We start from the raw sequence: 22,544 nt of genomic DNA on the forward strand, positions 1-22,544 counted from the left end.
ATCACACTGTTGTTGTTTTTACTGACACAGCTGTTTCAGATAGCCAACTTTCAAAGTCACTTCCATGAGTTTTCACAAGAACTATGTTAAAGTAAATATGTAAAGATTTTATGCTGGAATTTATTCTGGCATTTGTTTGTGCAGTCATTTAAACTAGTGGGAGGTATAAAATGCCTACCTGAATTTTTGGATTTTTCACAGTGCAGTCCTATACATGTGTACTCAAAAGTAGCTCTATTGAGACTTACAGGTAAGTGGGTATAGGATTGCAGCCTAAAACCAGTACTTTGCTTCAGAAGATTGGTTGTGGTTAGCAAACTATCTTTCAAGGACACTTGCCTGCCACTAAAGATCTTTCTTTGAGTAATGCCAAGCTTCTATTTATCAAGCAAAAGTTTGAAAACCAGTAGATTGGAGGAACCTATTATAGCTTTGTATGACAGGATAAGGAAGAAAGAAAGCACTCTTTTGCAGAGAATCGTTCACAAATGGAAAGGATACTGCATACATGTGGTTGTTCAAGTACAATTGTATATTTGTTCATAAAATGGTAATGACAGAGATAAAGTTTGAGCTCTTGTTATTTCTATATTGAATAAAGGGGCCATTTGCACTCAGTTTATTGCTTTACTTAACAAAAAGGTAAGGAGTAGGACTAATGGCTTAAAAGATTTCCTTATTAATGTAGTGCTTCCTAAATTGGGGGCTCCAAGCACATTTAAGCATGTGAGCAGCTTTCCATTAAAATAATGGGGACTGAACAGTGCTTAACCTTGGCTGGGTGATGCTACATCCAGTAAACGGTAATGAAAATAATGGTGCATAATTACTGTCTTATATCTAATATTTTGATATATTTGGTTAGAGATCTAGCCATTTAGTTTTAAAGCACCCTGAGCCAAATATCAATACAGTAAACTTGGTTCATAATATTGTCTAGCTTTGCTACACATTTAGTCATTATAGTGTTGTAAAATATTAATTATCAGAGCTACATGCTTTCAGAAATTTCATCATCGGTTTTTAAAGTTAACTGTGTTCATAATTTTTTTAGGCCAGCAGCATAATGTTCATTCCTTAAAAAATAATTTTGATTAATTTGTTGTATTAACTTAACTGCAGATATTCCCTCCAAATGTCTTTCCATAGCTTGTGAATCTGTTCATTTTGAAAATACTAAAGAAATGCATAATATAGTACCTAAGAAATCCAAAGCATGTAGAACACGTAATAATGTAAATAAAGCAAATCAGATATGAGTATGCTACTTGCCACTTTCTCTGTCTGATGTAGGACTAGTGAATTAGTGGAATCTTTTCCAATTTTAGGCAGGAGGAGGGGAAGTTGGGATGGGAAATCAGCTTAGCTAGTGGCAAAAGGCTGACTAAAAAAAGGATATGAATTTTTTAAAAACAACACAATTATTTTCTCTGACATGATTTTTTACTCCTGTGAACCTGAAAAATTATTTTACAAGTTTGGATTTAATTATTTTGGAATTCTTTGCTTCAACAATGTAAGGGTTTTTGTTTGTGGTATTCAAGCGAAACAATCAAAGCCTTGCAAATTATGCCTAAGTATTTTTCCTGCAGTGGCCGAAGACCCCGATGCAGTAAAAGGTGACTAGAATGTGTAAGACTGTGATTTGGGAGAATCTTCTGTACTTCGGGAAAATCTTAAATATCTTAAATATCCCTGGTTGGACATGCACATCTGATGCTGATCTACAAGCAGAGCATCTGCAGCACTTCTTCCATCAGTCATCTGTTCAGGAAGGGACAGGTTCCACAATGCTGCAGCAAGTCCCAGTTCAGTGAATTGAGGGGAAAGATTTCAGCCAGCCAACTCAAATACATATCATTTCTTTGAATACTATGATGCATTCCCCACCTATGTTGTATTTCTAAACGACATAAACTGACTTTTAAAAAAACCTAGTTCAGTGCTTTGAATCAGATTGCAAAGGGGGAATACACCTGGCATTTTGTGCTACGTATTTTCTCATTTTAAAAAAGACACAGCATTGTAATCAAACAATAAGAAACCTCAGCAGGCAGACAGTGGGTTACAAAACTGACATGAGACACAATATTCGTAAACTGATATGAATATAATATATAAAATTGTAAATATTTATTTTGATTTTGGACAGTTGTATATTGTTGTTTTTAAACCTAGGCCAGTTGCTTTTTATTTCCACCTTTGCACAGCAAGTTATAGGCACAACCCACTAGAAGTTCTCTTGTGCCAGCCCCAATGAAATAAGTGGGAGCTGGCCCATATGACCTTCCCTATGAAATCTCCATGAAACCAGAAATAGTAATGAAATGCCATGCACTTCCAGAGACACAAGTGCACACACTTTCACAGTCCACTTGCCAGCATACGGCACAAGCCTCACATTTTTGTTTTCTTGAAGAGACAGATTTCCCAACAGCTTTCTTGTAGCTACTAGAGACTTTAGGTCTGATTATACTTGAAGTGAAGAAGAGCTCTCTCTAGAAGCATTTCCCCCAATGCTATCTCACTTTTTGTAGCTCCTGTCTCAGCCATGATGGAAGGGGTTGTCCCAATTTGTGTAGAAGCTTTGAGAGTTCCACATTGTGATCTCTGTAGTAGCTTGACAGAAAAACCCTGCACTGAGGGATACAAAAACCAACATTTTATTTGGGGAAATACTACAGTGTATATAGTATTTTGTCTTCCAATTTACTTTATCTTGATCTGAACTCAATCCATTTTTTTTATTTTTATTTTTTTTGTAAATCACATTTGGAACTAAGTATCAGCAATTGAATTACTTAAGGCACAGACAATTTAACCCATCTAATGACACTACACAGAAAAATGTTTCCTGCACACACAGCTTCCATTTCCAGCAGTTGGAGCTGCACTTGCAGAACCTTTTTCAAAAGTTTAAGGCAGTATTAGAGTCTCTGAGAAGGAGTCCTAAGGGCTACAGGATTTGTTATCAAAGAGATTCAATGCTCCCATGCCTTCTCTGTGAGACTACAATAGTGCTCTAATCCTAGCGAGTCCTCCTCTTTCCACAACAACCTCTCAGGATGGGACAAACTGCTGGTCCTGGAGCTAGACAGGTGGTAGGTAACCTGTGGTCCTTCAGATGCCACTGGACTACGATTCTCAAGCCCCTGCCTATTGCCATGTTGGCTGTGGCTGTGGGAGTTAGAGTCTAAAGGTTGGGGGAACCCCCAGAACAGATTTATGGAGCTTGGGGGAGAAGAGAGGGAGAGGAAGTTCTGTTGTGCTGCCAGAAGTACAAATGAAACTACTTCGTTGGATACTGCCCCAACAATATTTGGAGGGGCACATATCCATTTTAGAGGATAACATATTTGTACTATGAGTGCAATCTTAATCCTGCATTACCTTTCCCCCACTTTTCCTGATTGTGACTGTAGGGTGGTTCAAGACTAACTCACATTTAATGAGCTTGAGTATGCACCTGATAGAGGAAAAATAATTTTAACGTGTGATAGTATACTTCACTTATCCTGGATCATTTTAGTAGTCCTAAAGCAGGAGTAGCTGAGTAATGCTGTCCAGATGTCATTGACTACAGTAACAGCCCCAGTTGTTATGGCCAAAGGTAAAGGATGATGGGAACTGTAATTCACCAACATATGGGGTGTGGAGGGGTACTATATTGGCTTCCTGTCCTAAGCAATCACAAATCTTTTGTCCACATCACTAGGTTAAATAGTAGTAATGGATCTAGCTTGATTGGCTAGACCGTAATCTAGTTTTAGAGTATTGGAACAATTTCAGTGTCTTTCCTGAATTTGTAGAGCCATTCTACTTAGTCAATAAAATATCCATGTGATATTGTGTAAGATATTCTCTACATGGTAGTGAGCTTTATTGTAAAACCATGTTTGTGAATAAAAACTAAAAGTCTCCCACTCCTCTCTGATCACACTTTAATCATTTATGAATAAATGTGAACATTTATCCAATTATTTGTAAATATACCACATAAAAGATCTTTCAATGCATCAATTTCTTAAGGGCTGCAGCATACCATATTGATAGGGATCTGATCTGGGGTGAAGAGTGCTTTAGGGGAATGGCTGCCCTATCAAGGAGAAATCAGACAGAATTGCCACTGACATTGGTTGTAACTTTAAGAACTGTAATTTTAAGAACTTGTGACTGAGCTTGTTTACCCCTCTTCCCTCTCATTCCTTTCCCCCCTGATGTGCCATGTCTTTTTAGATTGTGAGCCTGAGGATAGGGACCGTCTTAGAACCAATTTTTGTAAGCTGCTTTCAGAGTCTTTTTGGCTAAAGGGGAAAGTATAAATGCTGTAACTAAATAAACATTCTTCATTTTTTCCAACAACCTGCAAGACTGAGATCTGAAATATGAGGTAGTTTTACAGAATCATTTAGGATGATTTATGTGGAGGAGTTACCCCTAATGTTGTATCTATGATGTTAAGCCAAGCATTTAATGAGCAAATTTTCCCCTGTGCCTTGTGTCTGTGTTTGTGACCCTGAGGTCCTTATCCTCTGCCCCTTCCTGGTGCTTGAATCCTAAAGTCCAACCAAGGCTCCACCTCATGCATATAAGTGTTCATATCTTCATTTGAGAAACAGGAATTGTGCACCTGAGATAAAGAGGATCCCTAACAAATTTAGGAATAAATTAACTAAATTCAGGATAAATTTAATTAACATTCTGGTCCTTTTCAAGTAACACAAAAATCTGAATAATCAAGACATTGCATATGACAATAGCTTTTGTGTGCTTTTGCTGAGAAACTTAGTTCTAAATAAAAATATGCAAATTTTTACAACAATCCATATGGATGAATTGCAAATGAAGTAAATGGCATACTGGGTACATTACAATTCAACCTAAGTTGTTAAGTCCCATTCATCTTAAGGGAAGAGTTAAGTATAAACTTAAGGTTTCTTTCACTGAAATCACTCTGAAGTATGTTATGTTTGGCTGGATCTTATCCACAGCACAACTGATAAGAGTTTACCTCAGAATCCATTGGAGGGTACTTTCTGCCTTTGCTCTTCCCAAGACATTTTGTTTTTCCTTCTTCTAAGAGTTGACACCAGAAGCCCTTGTGTGAGTCAAACCTGAAACATATAATGCCTTTAGATACAATGAATAACATCATTCTGCGTGTGGGGGAAAAAAGTGAAATACAAGCCATATTGCATTGTTGCCTTTTCTCCATAAACTGAGAGCTAGTTCATATGATGACCTCTAAATGAAGCATTATTAATGGACTCATCCACTGCCACCACATGCTGATGAAGCACTTCCTTGCTGCTCCCTCAAAGAAAGGTGACACCACTGAGCACTCATCATCTTTTACATGGAAGAAGGAACAATAATGGTAACATGTCCATTAGTTTCTTGGACTTCAATAAAATTTCATGAGGTGCAGTCTTTCAAATATGGTGCTGTGTGATCTCCTGCAAATGCATTATGGGATTTCTTTTTGTGTGTGAAAAAGGACAGTTTACCTGTCAAAAGATGCGTTACAGGAATATTCAAACAGAACTATTGTATTTGCGGCTTGGGTAACCAACTGCATGGATTCCATAGCCATAGCTGAGGTTAATGTGCACCAGTTCTCAGAAACATGAATATCATTTGTTCTGTTTCATTGTTTCTACCTATCCTTCTTTAGAATACTGAGCCCCATTAACATCTCTAGTGTGGGAGTCATTACAATGTTCTTCCTTCACAGACTATGAGAGTAACATAGGAAATTCCAGGTTCAATGTGAGGAGCCCATGTGATGGCTCCCCCTGTGCCATCCATGCCCGTTTTCTGGGAGGGACAATGTTTGCATGAATATAAGAAGAGTCTTGCTAGATTAGATCAAAAGCTTGTCTAATGCAATGTTCTGTTCTCACAGTGGCCAGCCAAATGCTTATGGGAAGCCATCAAGCAGGACATGAATGCAATAGCGCTCCAGAACTGGTTTTCAGAGACATACTGCATATGATACCCGAAGTAACATAAGGCCATTATGACTAGTAGTTAATTAATAGCATCTGCCATGAATTTGTTTAGTTCTTTTAAAAAGTCGACTGTTTTCACTACCCCAAGGCACGGGGTGAATTATTATGGCACAGTAGTGCACAATAGAGAGGCACTATGTCATACTCTGGACTTCATATGTGACACACTTGTCCAAAATATTGGGTGCTGGTGGTTTAAGCAAAGATTAATATTCACCAGCTTATATAAACTGCATGGAAAAAGAAAAGAAGACATTCAAGGTTAAATAAATTCAGAGTGTACTTTTATGAGAGCTGTATCAGATCATTTAAGTGAACAAGTAACCCTAAATAGAAATCTTTTAACAAATCATTGTTCGCAAACAAGAGTAGACAGGAAAGAAAAGCATGCGCTGGAATTAGATGCAGATGGGAATAATTCACAGCATCCAGGTCAAGCAGTACGGTGTAAAAGGGGCTGAAAGCTCAATAGAATTACTCTAGGGGTGAATTTGATCCATTATGTCTTTACAATGCACTTGACTTTATCTCATGGAAGATAAAGTCGGGGTTTTTTGCCACATACTCAACAAAAAAAAGAACAGCACAATTGACTAAGAGGCGTTAAATAGAGAACTGTCTGGGAATGAACACTATTCTTTTTTGAGAGCTTCTTATGAAAACAGACAATGGGATTTCATACAAAAGAGCAGACTAAGGTTATCAATCTCATTTTAAGGGCAAGTGAATAAATGTTTGAATCAAAATGGTTTGTGTACATGACTATTTATTATATACACAGTGGGTCCTGTATCCCTGACACTGGCATTGTTGTGCCTTTCTAATCAAATAAAAAGAAAAGCAGCTTCTGTCCTTGCTGCTTATGGATAGTGAATCTTCTGCTGCTGAGCAAAGAGGTGGAAAGGCGTTCCACTTATCCATTCAAAAGCAGAACCAATTTATAGAGAACAGTCCTTGTTTTTTCTGTCTGGTGTCTTGACTGTTCTGTCTGGTGTCTTGACTGTTCTAAAGTGGTTCACCATATGCATGTTTACAGTAAGATTTACAGAAATAATTTTCTTCCCAGTGGTTGTGTACAGCGAACAGGATTATTGTGAATTAGCTGGGTTGTTCCCACCTCCACTCCCGAAAGGAAATCGTGATGTCATAAGGTCATGTATGAGTACATATTTATGCATGGGAATTAAATGGGGGGGAGGCTTTTAAAAACCCGCATATTTCTAAAATTAGAAACAGTGAGCTGGTTCGGATGATCATGTCTTGACTTAATAAGACAATTTGTTTTGTGAGCCAGCTTTCTGCCTGTATATGCTGACCCTTTGCATGGGTTGTAAATAAAACAAATTAAAGCAAATTAAAAAGGCTCAAATAAACCACAACTTCTTGTTTCTTCTGAACCAGGAAGTTTGGAACAAGCCAGAATTCTAAAACAACTTGGTATTTAGCAAGCCACCAGGTATCAGTAAGTAGCAAGTGCACAGAATTCCACGCTGGTGAGTTAGTGAGAGACAGGCTGGATTTCTCCATTTCTTCTATGCCAGCTAATAAAAATGCTTTCTGCCAACTGTGTTGACAGGTTGGCATTCATATACTTCATATACTTCATATACTTTCATATACTTCATATACCTCCATATACTTTCATATACCTCCATATTTCATGGAGGAGGAGGCTTTCCCTCTATGGCTAGCATGAAATCAGTCCACTAGCCCCTTAGTAGGCTAGCAAAAACAACAACATGTGAGCTAGTTTATTTACAAGGCTGTCTTCAATGGTTTGAAGCTGAGTCAAACTTGCTCAAAAGGTGGCAACCAGTTGCTCCCCAGTTCAAACAAAATGGGAAGCTATGGTTACTTATGGACTTCCTACTTTGATTACAACTTATGTGAAGAGACTGTGTGCATAGGAAAAATGCTTACTCATATCTTGGCTTGTTAATCTGAGATACTATTGTCTGAACTGGCTCCTTATTGCAGTTCTTACTTTTATCATACTATGCAAACTGTGTTAAATAAATCAATGAATTAACTCACGTTAGGGCTTCTGAGTAATTATAATGAGGAGTAACTCCCAGAAACTTCTGCACTTCGTCCATCACGATAGCTGGATCATTTCTCAGCTGCTGTCCATCAATAATTAGTAACTGGGGGGGGGGGGTAGAAAAGTCAACTGTGAATACTGTATTTAAAATTCATTATATGTCAGACTTCAAACATTTTTTCACATACGCAAAGCTCAGTCTTTAAGAGGAACTGAGGTGCCCCGGGGATCAGTAATAAATCCATTCATATTTATCACCACTTTTAATGATCTAGGAGTGAGGTAAATGGCTCACTAATTAAATCTGAAATGATATTAAATTGGAAGCTGCTTGGAATACTAGTGATGGTAGAGAAATAAAGATCTTGACCCAGATTAATTAGAACTATGGTTTGCCCTGAAAAATGCTATCAAATGTAGCTTTGAAAACAAAAGCAAGATATAAAACATATTTATATCTTCTTTTTCTTAATATCATTCAGTCTGGTGACAGTTAAATTCAGAAGCAGAACAGGAAACAGTTTTTTGGGTGTGTGCCATTCTTTAATTGCTTGTTATCCTCTTGGACTACTATGAATGAGCAAGGGGCTCTAGGAGGTAAAGCAGCTGAGTTATTTTTAAGTTGATTGACCATGTGAGCCACTTACCCTGCGAATCTGGCAGCATCTTAGCAGGAAACCGCAAAACAACAGCAACGAAGAGATTGACAGTGACTTATCACATGAAACCTCATTTAGCAGGCCCTGCCTGTCACTACTACGGTCATAGTGGGACTTAAGATAGGACAGAAAGTGAAAGAACCTTAAAATAAGAAAAAAATATTGCGGTACATCATTCCAATGAATGCATGGGTTGTACTATTCTTCTAACTTTTAGGGAAGAAGCCCCTGGGTATTTTGCGGCTCAGACAGTTGCCAAAATGATTTTGAAACAGCCTACCATGAAGATCAACATTTCACAAGGTAGTAGAGAGGGAGTAAATATTTACCTGATAAGGTGGAAAGTAAGTTAGCCATCTTTCTATATGGGTAGCATACCATCCAGGTACTAGACATTTCTTTTGAAGAGCCTTAAGCTCTGCTGAAGCATGATGTCCAGCGCTGATCACTTGATAGAAGGTAAACTTTAGAGCTGCAGGGTCTTTGTGTGATCGCTGGTGCTGGAGGGAAAAATGTTGAAGTAATGCAAATGGAAAGCAGAATGGCCAGCTTCTACTCTTAAAAGGATACTTCTTTAATTTTAACTGCTTGACAATGCTAAATTGTGAATTTTATAGAAACTGGACAGATGAAATATATGATAAACTAATTCCAGTAAGGATACATTGTTGATTACTTTGGGTAAAACACTAATAGGGTATGCACAGAATAATCAATATAATTTTTGTTGTTAATTAACTGCCCCTCACTTTAATTTCCCATGTAAAAGTGGGAAGAAGCTAACACTAACATCTTTCCTTGATTGCTTTTAGATCTAACCCATTTGATGAGCTACTTTGTTGAGAAATGACCATATTTGGATTCTAGGAGGGTACAATTAGTCCTTTACCCAGGGACTTGAATATAGGTTTAGCAGTAGTAATGTTATTCTTATTAATGATAAAAATAAAATATTTTAAAAACACCATCTCAGCAATGAGAAACAGTGTGTAGTATGACTATACCAGTGACTGCCTATGCCAATGACAGTCAGATAACTCTGTTCCTTGGACTATTATTGTTAATAAGCTTAGCAGCTAGAAAACTTGAGCAGTTATCTATACAATTAGTAATAAGGCAATAGAAGCTTGAGGGACAGACAGGCCAGAGACATCCATTGACTCTTGTAGGACACATCAAATCTTCAGCTGAAGCAGTCTGTTGCTGCTTGTCACACCACACCAAAGCTCAGTCCCTGGAATCTTCAAGTAGGATTAGTAAAGGCACTGTTCTGAGACCCTGAAGAGCTAGATGGACCAATAATCTGACTTAATACAAGGCAGCTTTCTAAATTTCTAGGACAGTATTGAATTCTATAAGAAACTAGCTATAAGGGAAAATAATATCATAATAGAAAAGTATACTATAATAAACTTATGAGAATTAAAGGAATGGATCACCAGTCTTTACCAGCAGTCCAATCCAAACCAAACCAAACCTATAGATTAAGAAATGATGCTGAAATCTTAATCCCATTTACCTAGGAATAAACACACTGAAATAAATGGGGCTTATTTATGAGTAGTCATACCTAGGATTGTGTGGTGACTTGTTAAGAAAGGCTTAATTCAAATAATGCTTTGTCCTTCAAAATAAAATAGAGGTGCATATGCTAAAACAAGCAACCCAAAATTCTTTATCATATATTAATCTAGAACCTGAATTAATTCTTAAATCTTCTACCTGATACCAGGAGTATGCTCGATCTGATGGATCAATGAGAATGGTGATGATTTTTGCCTTGGGAATCAAAGAAGCTGCTCGTTTTGGGGCTTCTTCAGAATGGAAATAGTTAGCACTCTTCTCAAAAAGGAAGTCTGTAGTAATGTTTGAAGGTGCAGGAAAGAATTCCATATACCTACAGAAAAAGAATATGTTCCTTAGAACAGTTTAGAAGTTGCAAGCATTATGCAGAAAGGAACTTATTTTGAGCATGAGCACATTAAAAAAATTCAAAGACAAGCTTTATCTGTTATATTTTGTAATATGTTAAACCAATCCTAGGTGTCATTGTCAAATAGAAGTAACCAAATGTTTGCTCTTGTCTGCTAAACGGTATTTCCTAATTAGATAAATGAGAAGTTTAGAAACTTTCCAACCACACACACCTGGAATCACATTTTATCGAGGTTTTGGAGCAGGAACATTTGTTGACGTGATCTGGCCAGAAGCTGCAGCCATTCTGTCAGTGGCCTTTGATTCAGGCTTTTGTGGTAGAAAAACAAGACTGCTATGAGTTCTGACATCTCACAAACCTAGTTAGAGTGAAAAGCATATACAACTGCCTGTGAATCAATACAACTACCTTCCATGTCTGCTTTCAGCTCTGTGAGCATATTGATTCACAGACAATGCTATATGTTGTCCCTATAACTAGCCTTGCTAAATGTTAGAGTCCATGAAGACAGTCTGTCCAGGGAAACAACATTTGAGAAATTTCAACATTTTGTTTCCTTTTCCCCAGTAATGTATCTTATTTTCTCCTTAACACTGTACAATACTATCAACAGAAGTGCTTCATGGAGGCTGTTCTTAGTTGTTGCAGTTCATATGATGATCAGATTTACAAAAATGGAAGAATCTGAACAAACTGTGTGTGACAAACTGTGTGTGAGTCAGTCAGCAGCAAGCATTTTAGTTGACTAACCAAATAAACATGTGATATTTATTAACCACAAACCACCTGTTGGACTTAATAATAAAAATCTGTTGCAAAAATAAAACCAATATGGCATTTGTCATTCTAAGAAAGTAGACTACTCTTATAGAATCAGCATCAATGTGTGAGAACAGAGTTCCATGAGAAAACCTGCTAGAGTGGATCTTTTCTGGGATTGGTCCATCAGGCAAAATATCCTGATGCAAGACTGGGGCCCTCTCTTCAAGGATTATTTTCTCACTACTCTCTACATGGTATCAATAAACCTTCCCTCACTGTTAACATTATGGGTAATTAGAACATTATGGTTAAGTAGAATAATATTAATATATTAGAACAGAATGGAATAATATAATGTTATGGTTAAGTAGAAGACAGTGGACACAATCCAAGAGGAAGTTCATTTATGCCAAGAAAATGACTACTTTTGCAGAGAACCCATTCATTTTAATGAGACGTGAACATGAAGATGTCCTACAGGATTTCCCTCTTGCACATGTGAGGAGTAAAACACAAAGACGTCTAAAATTACTGCTAAACTGGCTATTCCCCATCTTGCTGTTTAATGCTGTGCCTGAAGCTGGAGGTAAAAGGAAGTCAGATGGTTTCAAAGAGGGAGAAAAGTGGAATGGTTAAGCCAGACTCAACTATGTTCCCCTAAAAATATGTGGGATGGTTATAGATCCTCCTGAAAATATGTGGGCTGGCATTCCACTACATTTTGTGTACTGTTTTAGTCATATGCAGCAGCATGTTTAGGAAGATCAGCTTTTATGAAAGTGAACAGAAACCTCTAAAGAGACATGTAAGAAACACAGCAGTGGTTCTTTTTAAATTGCTACTTGCTACCTTAGTAAAGAATAGAATGTTGTGGTTTATATTGTCTTTTAGGTAGACTCAGAATTGTAGCTGCTAGATAATACTCCATTTCCATTCAAGACACAATTACATAACGTGACAAATTGTAATTAAACTTCTCTTTCTTTGTATAATCAGAAGTATCTAATTGTTTGAAATATACCAGTATTTTCCAATAGCTGTGGTAAAATAAGGGAAGAAATCACAGATGGCATTTCTTGTATTTGTTATTGATGCTACATTATTTGCACACACTTAATTTTTAGAATAGTAAAAGTTATTTTAGTCTGCATAAACAACCTCACATTGGTAATGCCATTTTTGTATTGTGCACAGTATAGAATTTTTGAGATTTATACTAGTAACCCATCTTACCAATCAATCCCCCTGTGGTAGTTATTTCTATTAAAGAACTGTACCTCCTCAAAGGTTTTGGGGCTGGGGGAGTTACTAATGATGGATGGATGCATAATCAGGAACAAATACAAAGCTGTTGTACCTGAAAAGAGAATAAAATCCAAGAGCTGAGACAAGACAGGACATTCTATCAACTGGATCCTAATTTTATACAACATTTGTATTTTGTGATAATCATCCTCAATTATACCAGCAATGAACTTTTAAAAACATGTATAAAATGCATGCGAAACTTTCTTCAATGAACAAAAAGTACTTGTCTTTAAAAAGTTTTCTTGGATCAATGCTGAATTGAAATTTATTTAAGTAGTAGCTGTATACTGAGAACACCTGAGATTTCATTCACCTGAGATTGCAGAAGATGCACTACTTTATTGTTTTATTTAAATTTATATACCACTTTTCCATTAAAAAATCTGCTCAAAGTAGCTCACAATAGAACAAAAATGCAAATCAATAAATCATTACAATAGGAATCAAATATGAAATAAATTCAAAACATAACATGACAATCCAGCAAATAACTCAGTTTGATTATATTAACATTGTAACACTTTAGAGTCATCATAAAACAAACTCAATTGTTGAAACATCAATTAATAACAAATACAGTAAATGTTCAAATACAGCTGAATGCCAACAATAAAAATAAAGGAAAGCAAATGTCCCTGCTCAAACTAAACAAGTATAAAAATATTGGTGTATGCTGGTATTTGGGTTATGTGTGGAAGAACACAACTCTAAATAAATATTTTTTGTTTAATACAATCACTTATAATTTAACAGCCATTTTGGAGTAGACAGTTGTAATGTTGGGGCAGGGTCTATGAATCAAACAGAACAGCCTTGTGCTCTGTTGGTTCATAGAAGCTGCAGTGTAGATAAGCCTGAGTTCATCATTGTTGCTCCTAGCTAATATTTTCTTCTACCAAGCCAATTCAATAAGCCCTTACCAGTTTTCTGGGGTCCAATAACCAGGAATTTTGGTAACCGATCACAGGTTTTTTCTTTTGACCAGATATCTCTGTGTCGCTTGTCATCACAAGGATTCTAAGTTAAGGAAAAAGCAATCTTTCATCATCATCATCATCATTATTATTGCTACTAGTCAACAGTAGCTAAATTGTCTAGTTTACATATTATGCTGCAAGATAAATTTAAATTTCTAAACATTAAAATTAATTTTTAACTTTATTTTTTGAATGATGAATATAAAATAAGTATTGCTGCTAGGAATCACATTTCCTTATTATAATCTAATAGCACAATCCTATGCAATCAGCACTGAGTGCAAAGAGGCTTATTCCTAAGTAATTGTGTATAGGACTGCAGCCTTAATTTATGTTTATCTAGTATCAATGCTAAAATAGTTTATATTTATTCTATTCATAATATCTGGTACCACCATGTGGGCCATTTTTGGCAAGTGGATGGGGACACCCACTTGTCAATAACCTGACATCACAGGATGATTCAAACTTCAACATAAGGATTTAGGCAAACATAAGGCATCATTCCCCGACATGGATCACTGCCTTGTCGCGGCGAAGGGGCTTGAATAACTCCAAGAAGCTCTGAGCTATGCCGTGTAGGGCCACCCAAGACGGACAGGTCATAGCCAAGAGTTTAGACTAAATGTGATCCACCTGGAGAAGGAACTGGCAAACCACTCCAGTATTTTGCCAAGAAAACTCCATGGACATAAAAAGGAGAAGCTTTGAGAAGAAAGTGAGAGTTTCCAAGGCATGCTCTGGTTCATGGGGTCACGGAGAGTCGAAGACGACTAAGACTAAACAACAAGAGTTTGGATTTGATATCCCGCTTTATCACTACCCTAAGGAGTCTCAAAGCGGCTAACATTCTCCTTTCCCTTCTTCCCTCACAACAAACACTCTGTGAGGTGAGTGGGGCTGAGAGACTTCAGAGAAGTGTGACTAGCCCAAGGTCACCCAGCAGCTGCATGTGGAGGAGTGGAGACGCGAACCCAGTTCACCAGATTACAAGTCTACCACTCTTAACCACTACACTACACTGGCACCATTGGATTACAAAGGGGAGAAAAATCTCCAAATTATATATGTTGCTAGGTTGTGTAAAATACTTTGCTTTTATATGGTTTTTAAGAAGCAGAGGTATAGAAAGGGGGGGGGGAGTAATGATAAAAGTGATACTGATTTTATAACATTCGGTTAGCAATCAAAAGCTTTGCTTAGTTAGATTCAGATTAGTAATCTGACATTAAGGGTAGAAAGCAGTTTTATGTATGTGGTGTATGATTTTTATGCTGCATGTTCAATCCCTGAGATCTACAGGTAGGGCTGAAAAAGACTATCTGACTGCACAGAAGATTAAGCAATCTGTCTGCTCTATCCCTTATAGCATGTTTCTTTTGCAATCTTACCTGCCAAAGAGGGTCCTTTTGCTCTGGGAAGAGTTCAAAGTACTTGTGAGCCAACTGAATTGGAGGTAGTGTCTGCAGCTTCAGGTTAGTCCAACTCTGAACAAAATTAGCCAGATTGACAAAGGTGTACAAACCCAAGCGGTCATTCCCATAGTTAGACAAGTGAGTCATGAAGATGCTGATCTGTAAAACAAAACACATTTTTCTTACGGTATCACTAGATGGCAGTGAAGTTCCAGGGAAGATAACATCCATGCTATTTGTCCTTAATGCTCTGGCTACGCATGCTCTTATTGACAGGCGTATCCTATGCTCTGCTGTGGTGGTAAGACAGCACAGTAAAGCACATTGGGCTCCCAGGGCTGGTATGACATGGCTAGTTTCTATGCAGCATGCAGTTAGTAGTGCATCAGTGAAATGATGCTACATCAGCTGCAGTGATAAACTAAGTAAAAAAGAATTTTGGAAGCATTGGGAAGACTTGTTCTCTACCACTATAGACTTTGAATCAGTTATAATAAGACCCAATTTTTGGCCAGCAAATGTGCTTGGCAAATGAACAGCTGTTCAATTATTATTATCTAAATATTTTATTAAATGGACTGTATAAATAATATCCCTCCCGCCCAAAATTTTCATACAGGAAACGGAACAAAAATAATAATCATGTATATTGTTATTAGATGCATATAAAATAAAGTTCCTCCAGATGGCTTAAAAGGTCTGTGGTTCCTTTCCCCCTGGTTGGAGTCTAATGTTGTGTGTGTGTTTCCCCCCAAGAGTGCAGTATTTCAAACATTTCTATGCCAAGCAGGTAAGTCTAGATCTTCCAAAGATTTCCATCTCTGAACTACAGATTGCTGTGTAGTGATCAACAAATAAGGTAGCAATCCCTTACATGGTAACAGAATTCCCTGCAAATTCAACAAATAAGGTAGCAATCCCTTACATGGTAACAGAATTCCCTGCAAATTCAAGTTATATATAAGGTGCATACAATATCTAATAGTTCCCCATGAGCTGCTACTTTCCCTGCTATACAGCCCCTGGAAACAAATACAATACCATTGGTTACACTTCCCTAGAAAAGATCTGAATGTCGTTAAAAACAACTGTCTGAATCAGAAGGGATTAGTCAACCCAAAACTTGTGATTACGAAAGCCATGCATTCCTCTCCAAAGGCATGGGCTCTTGTCTCTGACCTCACCTCTAAAAGAAGGCGTGAGACCAGAGACAATCCCACACTCCCTTTCACAGCTCTCAACTTGGAGCTGGTGAAAAGGGTGGGGATTTCATGCAAAGCAAAAACGAAGCCCTTGTCCCACCTTTCACTCAGAGCTGGAAAGGGAGAGTCTGGAGCTATGTTGTGTTTCTATACTTGCTGGGTTGTTGAAGTATCTGGCAGGTGAGAGCAAAGATGCTACACCTGTGTACCCCTACCCTGAGGCAGAATCAAACCCCAAATTGCATGCTTTCCTTCAACTTTGGGGATGGATCCACTATTATTTGGAATAGAAAGACCAGATAGTCTTTCTATTCCATGATATTCTTGCCTCATGATATTCTTGTAAAGAAGCTGGTAAAATGTGGTGTTGACTATGCTACCACTCAGTGGATTTGTAACTGGCTGACTGACCGAACCCAAAGGGTGCTCATCAATGGTTCCTTTTCATCCTGGAGAAGAGTGACTAGTGGGGTGCCACAAGGTTCTGTCTTGGGCCCGGTCTTATTCAACATCTTTATCAACGACTTGGATGATGGACTCAAGGGCATCCTGATCAAATTTGCAGATGACACCAAATTGGGAGGGGTGGCTAACACCCCAGAGGACAGGATCACACTTCAAAACGACCTTGACAGATTAGAGAACTGGGCCAAAACAAACAAGATGAATTTTAACAGGGAGAAATGTAAAGTATTGCACTTGGGCAAAAAAAATGAGAGGCACAAATACAAGATGGGGGACACCTGGCTTGAGAGCAGTACATGTGAAAAGGATCTAGGAGTCTTGGTTGACCACAAACTTGACATGAGCCAACAGTGTGACGCGGCAGCTAAAAAAGCCAATGCAATTCTGGGCTGCATCAATAGGAGTATAGCATCTAGATCAAGGGAAGTAATAGTGCCACTGTATTCTGCTCTGGTCAGACCTCACCTGGAGTACTGTGTCCAGTTCTGGGCACCACAGTTCAAGAAGGACATTGACAAACTGGAACGTGTCCAGAGGAGGGCAACCAAAATGGTCAAAGGCCTGGAAACGATGCCTTATGAGGAACGGCTAAGAGAGCTGGGCATGTTTAGCCTGGAGAAGAGGAGGTTAAGGGGTGATATGATAGCCATGTTCAAATATATAAAAGGATGTCACATAGAGGAGGGAGAAAGGTTGTTTTCTGCTGCTCCAGAGAAGCGGACACGGAGCAATGGATCCAAACTACAAGAAAGAAGATTCTACCTAAACATTAGGAAGAACTTCCTGACAGTAAGAGCTGTTCGACAGTGGAATTTGCTGCCAAGGAGTGTGGTGGAGTCTCCTTCTTTGGAGGTCTTTAAGCAGAGGCTTGACAACCATATGTCAGGAGTGCTCTGATGGTGTTTCCTGCTTGGCAGGGGGTTGGACTCGATGGCCCTTGTGGTCTCTTCCAACTCTATGATTCTATGATTCTATGACTTGGTGTAAGGCAGCTTCCTGTGTTTCTATGGATCATGTTAGCAGTCCTCCCTACCCCACACCTCCAGGATTGGGAGTCCAGGGCTCATCACCCTCTCCAGAAAGCGATTGAACACATGCCACTGCAAATAAAAACTGTGGAGCCCTGCTAATCAGGACAACTAAAGTACATACATTAAAGAGAAAGCATTGTATTTCAAACAATATTGTATTTTTGTATTCACAATACCAAATGCAGTATTTTTCTACAAAAGCTGCCCAACTAGCAAACACAATGCTGAACTGCCTAGCCTTGCTTACATGGGAAGCAGCTTGAATATCTTGTTAAAAGGCCAATTAATTGTAGGAATGACTGGATGTGCTAGAAATTGAAATACAGTCTAATATTATAAGACATTTCCTCTGGCTCAATCTGAGATAAGGTATTTCTTTGCATGACAGGAAGAAGGTATGATATTATTTAAACCTTTTCCTCACCCGCAAAATCAAGGTTTAGAGAAGGAAAGTTGGATTTGCAGCTTTCAGGTTGCAATGCATTTTAAAATGTACCTTCTATGCACTCCATTTCCACCCAAAGCTCTGCAATTCTATTTCTGTGCTGCTTCTTTAGCAGAATTTGCAACAAGCATCATTTCACAGAGAATTTGTTTAATGAGTGTCACCTTGTGACACTGCCTGGCTTGTGACTAAAGCCCGGGGCTTCATTTTTTGTTATTCTCAAAGCATGAAGAGATACAAAGAGATATAATTCATAGAACACAATCCCCCTTATAAAGCTAGAATGGTAAAAAAAATGTATTTTCAAAAGATGGCTGTGTTCCCTTCAGGCAAGGAATAATGTATTTTTTGGCCACATGTATAACCTTTTCAAATTTCTTTTATTATTTTTAGTGCTGAAGCCAGAAGTAGTCTAGAAACTGGACTGTTACTTTCAACAAAGATATAATTGGAAGGTTTCCCCACAAAAGGTAAGCTTGATTTTTCAGCAGCTTCTTTTTCCTCCTACACCTGTGCTGACCTCTGACATTTATAATGTCAGTTCACCTCCCGGCAATTCTTTACCTGCCAACAACTTTAACACTGCACTGAAAGAGGGGGAAAGAGAGAGAACTTGAAAAGGTTAGTAGTTCAGGGAAAATATGTATTATTCTTTCCCTGAAGCAAATCTCACTATAATCCTAAGAATGTTATGGTGTGGAGGGTTTTTACTCTTTTTCCTTTTTTTTTTTAAAAAAGTGGACTAAATAGATCATAATAAATCATTTTCAAAAAGAAGATGCTTTGCCAGGGAAGAGAAAAAAATTAAACATGGACCTCAAATTCAGTTTTAATTCCACTCTGCCTCTGCATTACAAAATGGTCAACATATTTGCAAGAAAAGAGACATGATAAAATGTTAGTTTCAGCTCATAGTGTTAAATCTAGGTTTCCTTGGCTGTTTTAAAATATGTTTATTATATGTTTACACAACTGTTAGAAGGGATTCCAAAACCTGCTTGTCATGTTTTTATGTTCTACTCAGGAAAGCTTATCACAGCAAAGTCCCAGATGTTTACAGCTGCTTCTCTATGGAGACAACTTTATATTTAGGAAGCCCACTAGTTCTTTGTAGTACTGTGAAGTCCAGCCCTTGAATGGCACCAAGACAAGACTCAGCAGTACGGAAGGAGGAATCATTTCACTGCAGCACTGTGATGGGAGAAGCCATGCCAGGAAAATTGGCCCTTCATCATCTCTTAACCATTTTTAGCAGCCTGTAGTAAGGCCTGCCAATTGTAAGTCGGTCCAGGAGAGAACTTGAATGTATGTGAAATGTTCAGTTTATCAAAATAACATTCCACATGTGTAGCTATGTTAGTTTCCATAAGCAAATCCTACAAAGAGCATTGCCTTACATTAAATAATTATACACTTAATATTAGTACAAGGAACTGGAGCTCATTTCTTCAGATGTGTGAAAATGCAAAACCAAACTAGGAACAAAAACAACCAGCATTTCATTATGCTTAAGCCCTACAATACATTTCCTACATGCGAATTGGTCCTGAGCAATTTCTTAGTGAATATATGCTTTCCAATTCTTCTCAAGCAAATGTGAGTCAGCAATGCACTGATAGCCTTTAACACCCCTCTCCCTTTTAGAAAAGGCAAGACAAGACTGAATAAATTCTACTAACCTTTCCACCCTTTAAAATGTGTGTTTTGGTACATTATTAGATTGCATCCCACCATCTTAAAAGCTTTCTTATTAGAGCAGTTCAGCATTTTGTTGCTTCAGTGAAAAAACACCCACCCTTTTTCACCTTTTCTCCCAAATGAACTTGAAATCTAGCAGTGTTTCATTGCACTCCAAGGATATTAAGATCCTTAAAGGAGAAAATTGAATTGAAAAAAATGTTTTAAATGATGGTTTAGAGCTACATTTGGCCCCTGGCTAGTAACTGGTTTTTAATTTTCATCTTTTTCAGAAGAGTAGCAAAGTTTCTCGATTTTGTTTTCCCATTGCACATAACCCTCTGGGCAAGCTGGATAATCATCTCCTTTTGACTTCTTGATAGCATGCCTGCTTTTGCACACTGCAAAATCAAGAGTGGCAAAAGGTCTCCCTCCCCTTTGGATCTGTGTTCATTCCAAACCCTTGAAGTAGCAAACATTTCACCCAGCTTTTAGTTTATGATGAAAACATGGAGCAAAAAAGAAAAGAAAAAGAAAACAAGTATTCAGATAATACATCTTAAAATAGTTCAATGTTTTCTTGACAATGTGCTATTCTGCAACAGAACATCTCAGTTGAACCCAACAGATTAGAGGGCAGGGCCTACTGCAATACACAGCCTCCATTCATCTGACAAGACCCATTGAACCAGTTGAGAATTGCATACTGACACTGCTTTGTGGATAACATTGAAATTACAATATCATAGAATGGAACCATATCAGCTATTGTCCTTTTGTTGGTATGGGTTTTACTTTCTAACACAGTACTCCATTCCTACTTAGTACTGGGCCCATTTCCATTTAAGTTCATACCCTTATTTTGGTTGAAGCACTCACAAAACCTATCATCCATGGGAGGAACCCATTCACTGTGGTTTGATCACACAACTACAACCTACCAGAGCTTTCTAAACTTTTCATGTTGGTGACACACTTTTTAGACATGCATCATTTCAGAACACAGTAATTCAGTTTTACTAGCAAACTAGAGGTTAAATTAACCCCTTCCAGCCCTGGGAGGAGTGTGGGGGTGTTTGCATGACACACTTACACACTGCAGCCAACACACATGTCACGACACAGTTTGGAAAGCTCTGACCTAAATGGTTGTGAATTCACCTTTAGAAAGTGACTGAAGTTCCCATGTGGAGTCAGGGTAGCTTTATGAGGACTCCAGCTGAGGGAGGGAGGCTGGAAAAAACACTCTACCTTGGTCCTTTCCCCCTTCATCCAGTCTCAGGTCTCCAACATTCTCTGATATTTCTATTTGAATGCCTATCACCCCAAACTCAATTATGCCTGAGCCTGAATTTTTCATATTTGACCCTAAACCTGCCTCTCCTCAATTACTCCTCATCTCTGATGATAGCATCATCATCCACTCTATTGTCCCAGAACAAAGCCTTGGCTTTATTTTTAATCATCCTTTTCCTTTGCACCTATATTCAATTTACTGTCAGGACATGTTGCTGCGTTCTATACAACATAGAAAGCCGCCCCTTCCTGCCTGTCCTCTCAGTTCTGTTGGCATCCATCCATTCGTCTCAGGAAACAATGGAGGAGTTTGCCTTTGGGGGTGAGATCAAGCTGTTGGAAGGTTGCAGCGCCTGCTGTGGCTGTAGAGACTGATGTGGGACAGATATATTTTGTTGCAGCTGGAGGAGATGAAGGTGTCTGGTTGTGCTGCTGCATGTGGAAGGTGGTCGTAAGTTGCCCAGGACTCACTTCCATAAAGCAGCATTCTCAACATGCAAGCCTGGTAGACCTTAGCATCACATTCTCCTCTCAGTTAAATCTCTGATATATGCTCTACTTAAGTCCTACCCTGACCACTAAAAAAAAGGATGAAGGAAGGAAAGTGGTAACTTTGTGGGTAAATAATTCAGCTTAAGATAGGAAATATCGGTTCTAAAACTATATTAATGAAAATCGGAAAAATGCATTCCTTAATTTTGCAACTGAACTTAGAAGACCAGATGAGCGCACAATGAGAAGATTGGCAGGTCTTCTGAATACTATTCAGGGTTCTGAAATATCAGTGATATTTTGAAAACTTCCTTTTGAAAATGTTTGCTAGCACCAATATATTGCTGTAGCAGACTACCAAAGGGACTAACATAAATTGGCTTCGAACAATTCAATTCCAAGTACATATTTTCAAGTTGCTAATTCAATTTCTTACATCTTTTTGTCATGGGCTTAATTTTGGCATTAGGTTTACTTGATACATTGTTTAATAATAGGAGCAGAAGTAATGTCATGTAATCCAGTGCTTAAAAACAAAATGAATGGTGGTTAATGAATCTGTTTCACTTAAGTGCTAGAAGCAAATATTCTTTTATTTTAATATAGTGCTGTTATTTTAGCTGCAGAACAAATGTTTACAGGCCACAAGAGCGTGTTTAACTTTCAGACCATCTATTTTCCAATTAATTTTGCATTGTGTACACTGTGTATGTTGGTCCCTGATATTGTCTCCATATTACTCTGAAGAGTTCAGTCTCAGGTATTCAGAGACTCTCAACAGCTGCTCTTGCTCCATTAGACTCACAAAGTGACAGAATAATGAATTA

General features: G+C 38.1%; 1 protein-coding gene and 1 long non-coding RNA gene across 7 annotated transcripts in view; one reads left to right on the plus strand and one right to left on the minus strand.

The window, feature by feature from the left end:
* LOC308485891 overlaps window positions 1–20,604 on the plus strand; it is a 28,071-nt gene extending 7,467 nt beyond the window's left edge. For 3 of the 5 annotated variants that reach the window (XR_013990818.1, XR_013990819.1, XR_013990821.1), the window contains 2 exons: window positions 18,646–18,722; window positions 19,277–20,604. This is a non-coding gene — a long non-coding RNA (uncharacterized lncRNA). Of the gene's footprint in view, window positions 1–1,592; window positions 1,942–18,645; window positions 18,723–19,276 lie in introns of those variants that run through there. The other 2 variants (XR_013990820.1, XR_013990822.1) reach the window with 1 other exon arrangement.
* The window catches only part of LOC308485822 (bifunctional heparan sulfate N-deacetylase/N-sulfotransferase 3), a 57,795-nt gene continuing 37,342 nt past the window's right edge, over window positions 2,092–22,544 (minus strand). The window contains exons 6-13 of one of the 2 annotated variants that reach the window (XM_081021941.1): window positions 15,086–15,268; window positions 13,638–13,734; window positions 12,643–12,766; window positions 10,434–10,608; window positions 9,041–9,211; window positions 8,046–8,155; window positions 5,012–5,114; window positions 2,092–2,634 (exon numbers count right to left, since the gene is read on the minus strand). In XM_081021941.1, coding sequence (XP_080878067.1) covers window positions 2,461–2,634; window positions 5,012–5,114; window positions 8,046–8,155; window positions 9,041–9,211; window positions 10,434–10,608; window positions 12,643–12,766; window positions 13,638–13,734; window positions 15,086–15,268 — 1,137 coding nt within the window. In that variant the 3' untranslated portion in view covers window positions 2,092–2,460. Of the gene's footprint in view, window positions 2,640–5,011; window positions 5,115–8,045; window positions 8,156–9,040; window positions 9,212–10,433; window positions 10,609–12,642; window positions 12,767–13,637; window positions 13,735–15,085; window positions 15,269–22,544 lie in introns of both variants that reach the window. The other variant, XM_081021942.1, reaches the window with a different exon arrangement.

Source organism: Podarcis pityusensis, assembly GCF_964106645.2.
Source record: "Podarcis pityusensis genome assembly, chromosome: 9".
Classification (NCBI taxonomy): Eukaryota; Metazoa; Chordata; class Lepidosauria; order Squamata; family Lacertidae; genus Podarcis; species Podarcis pityusensis.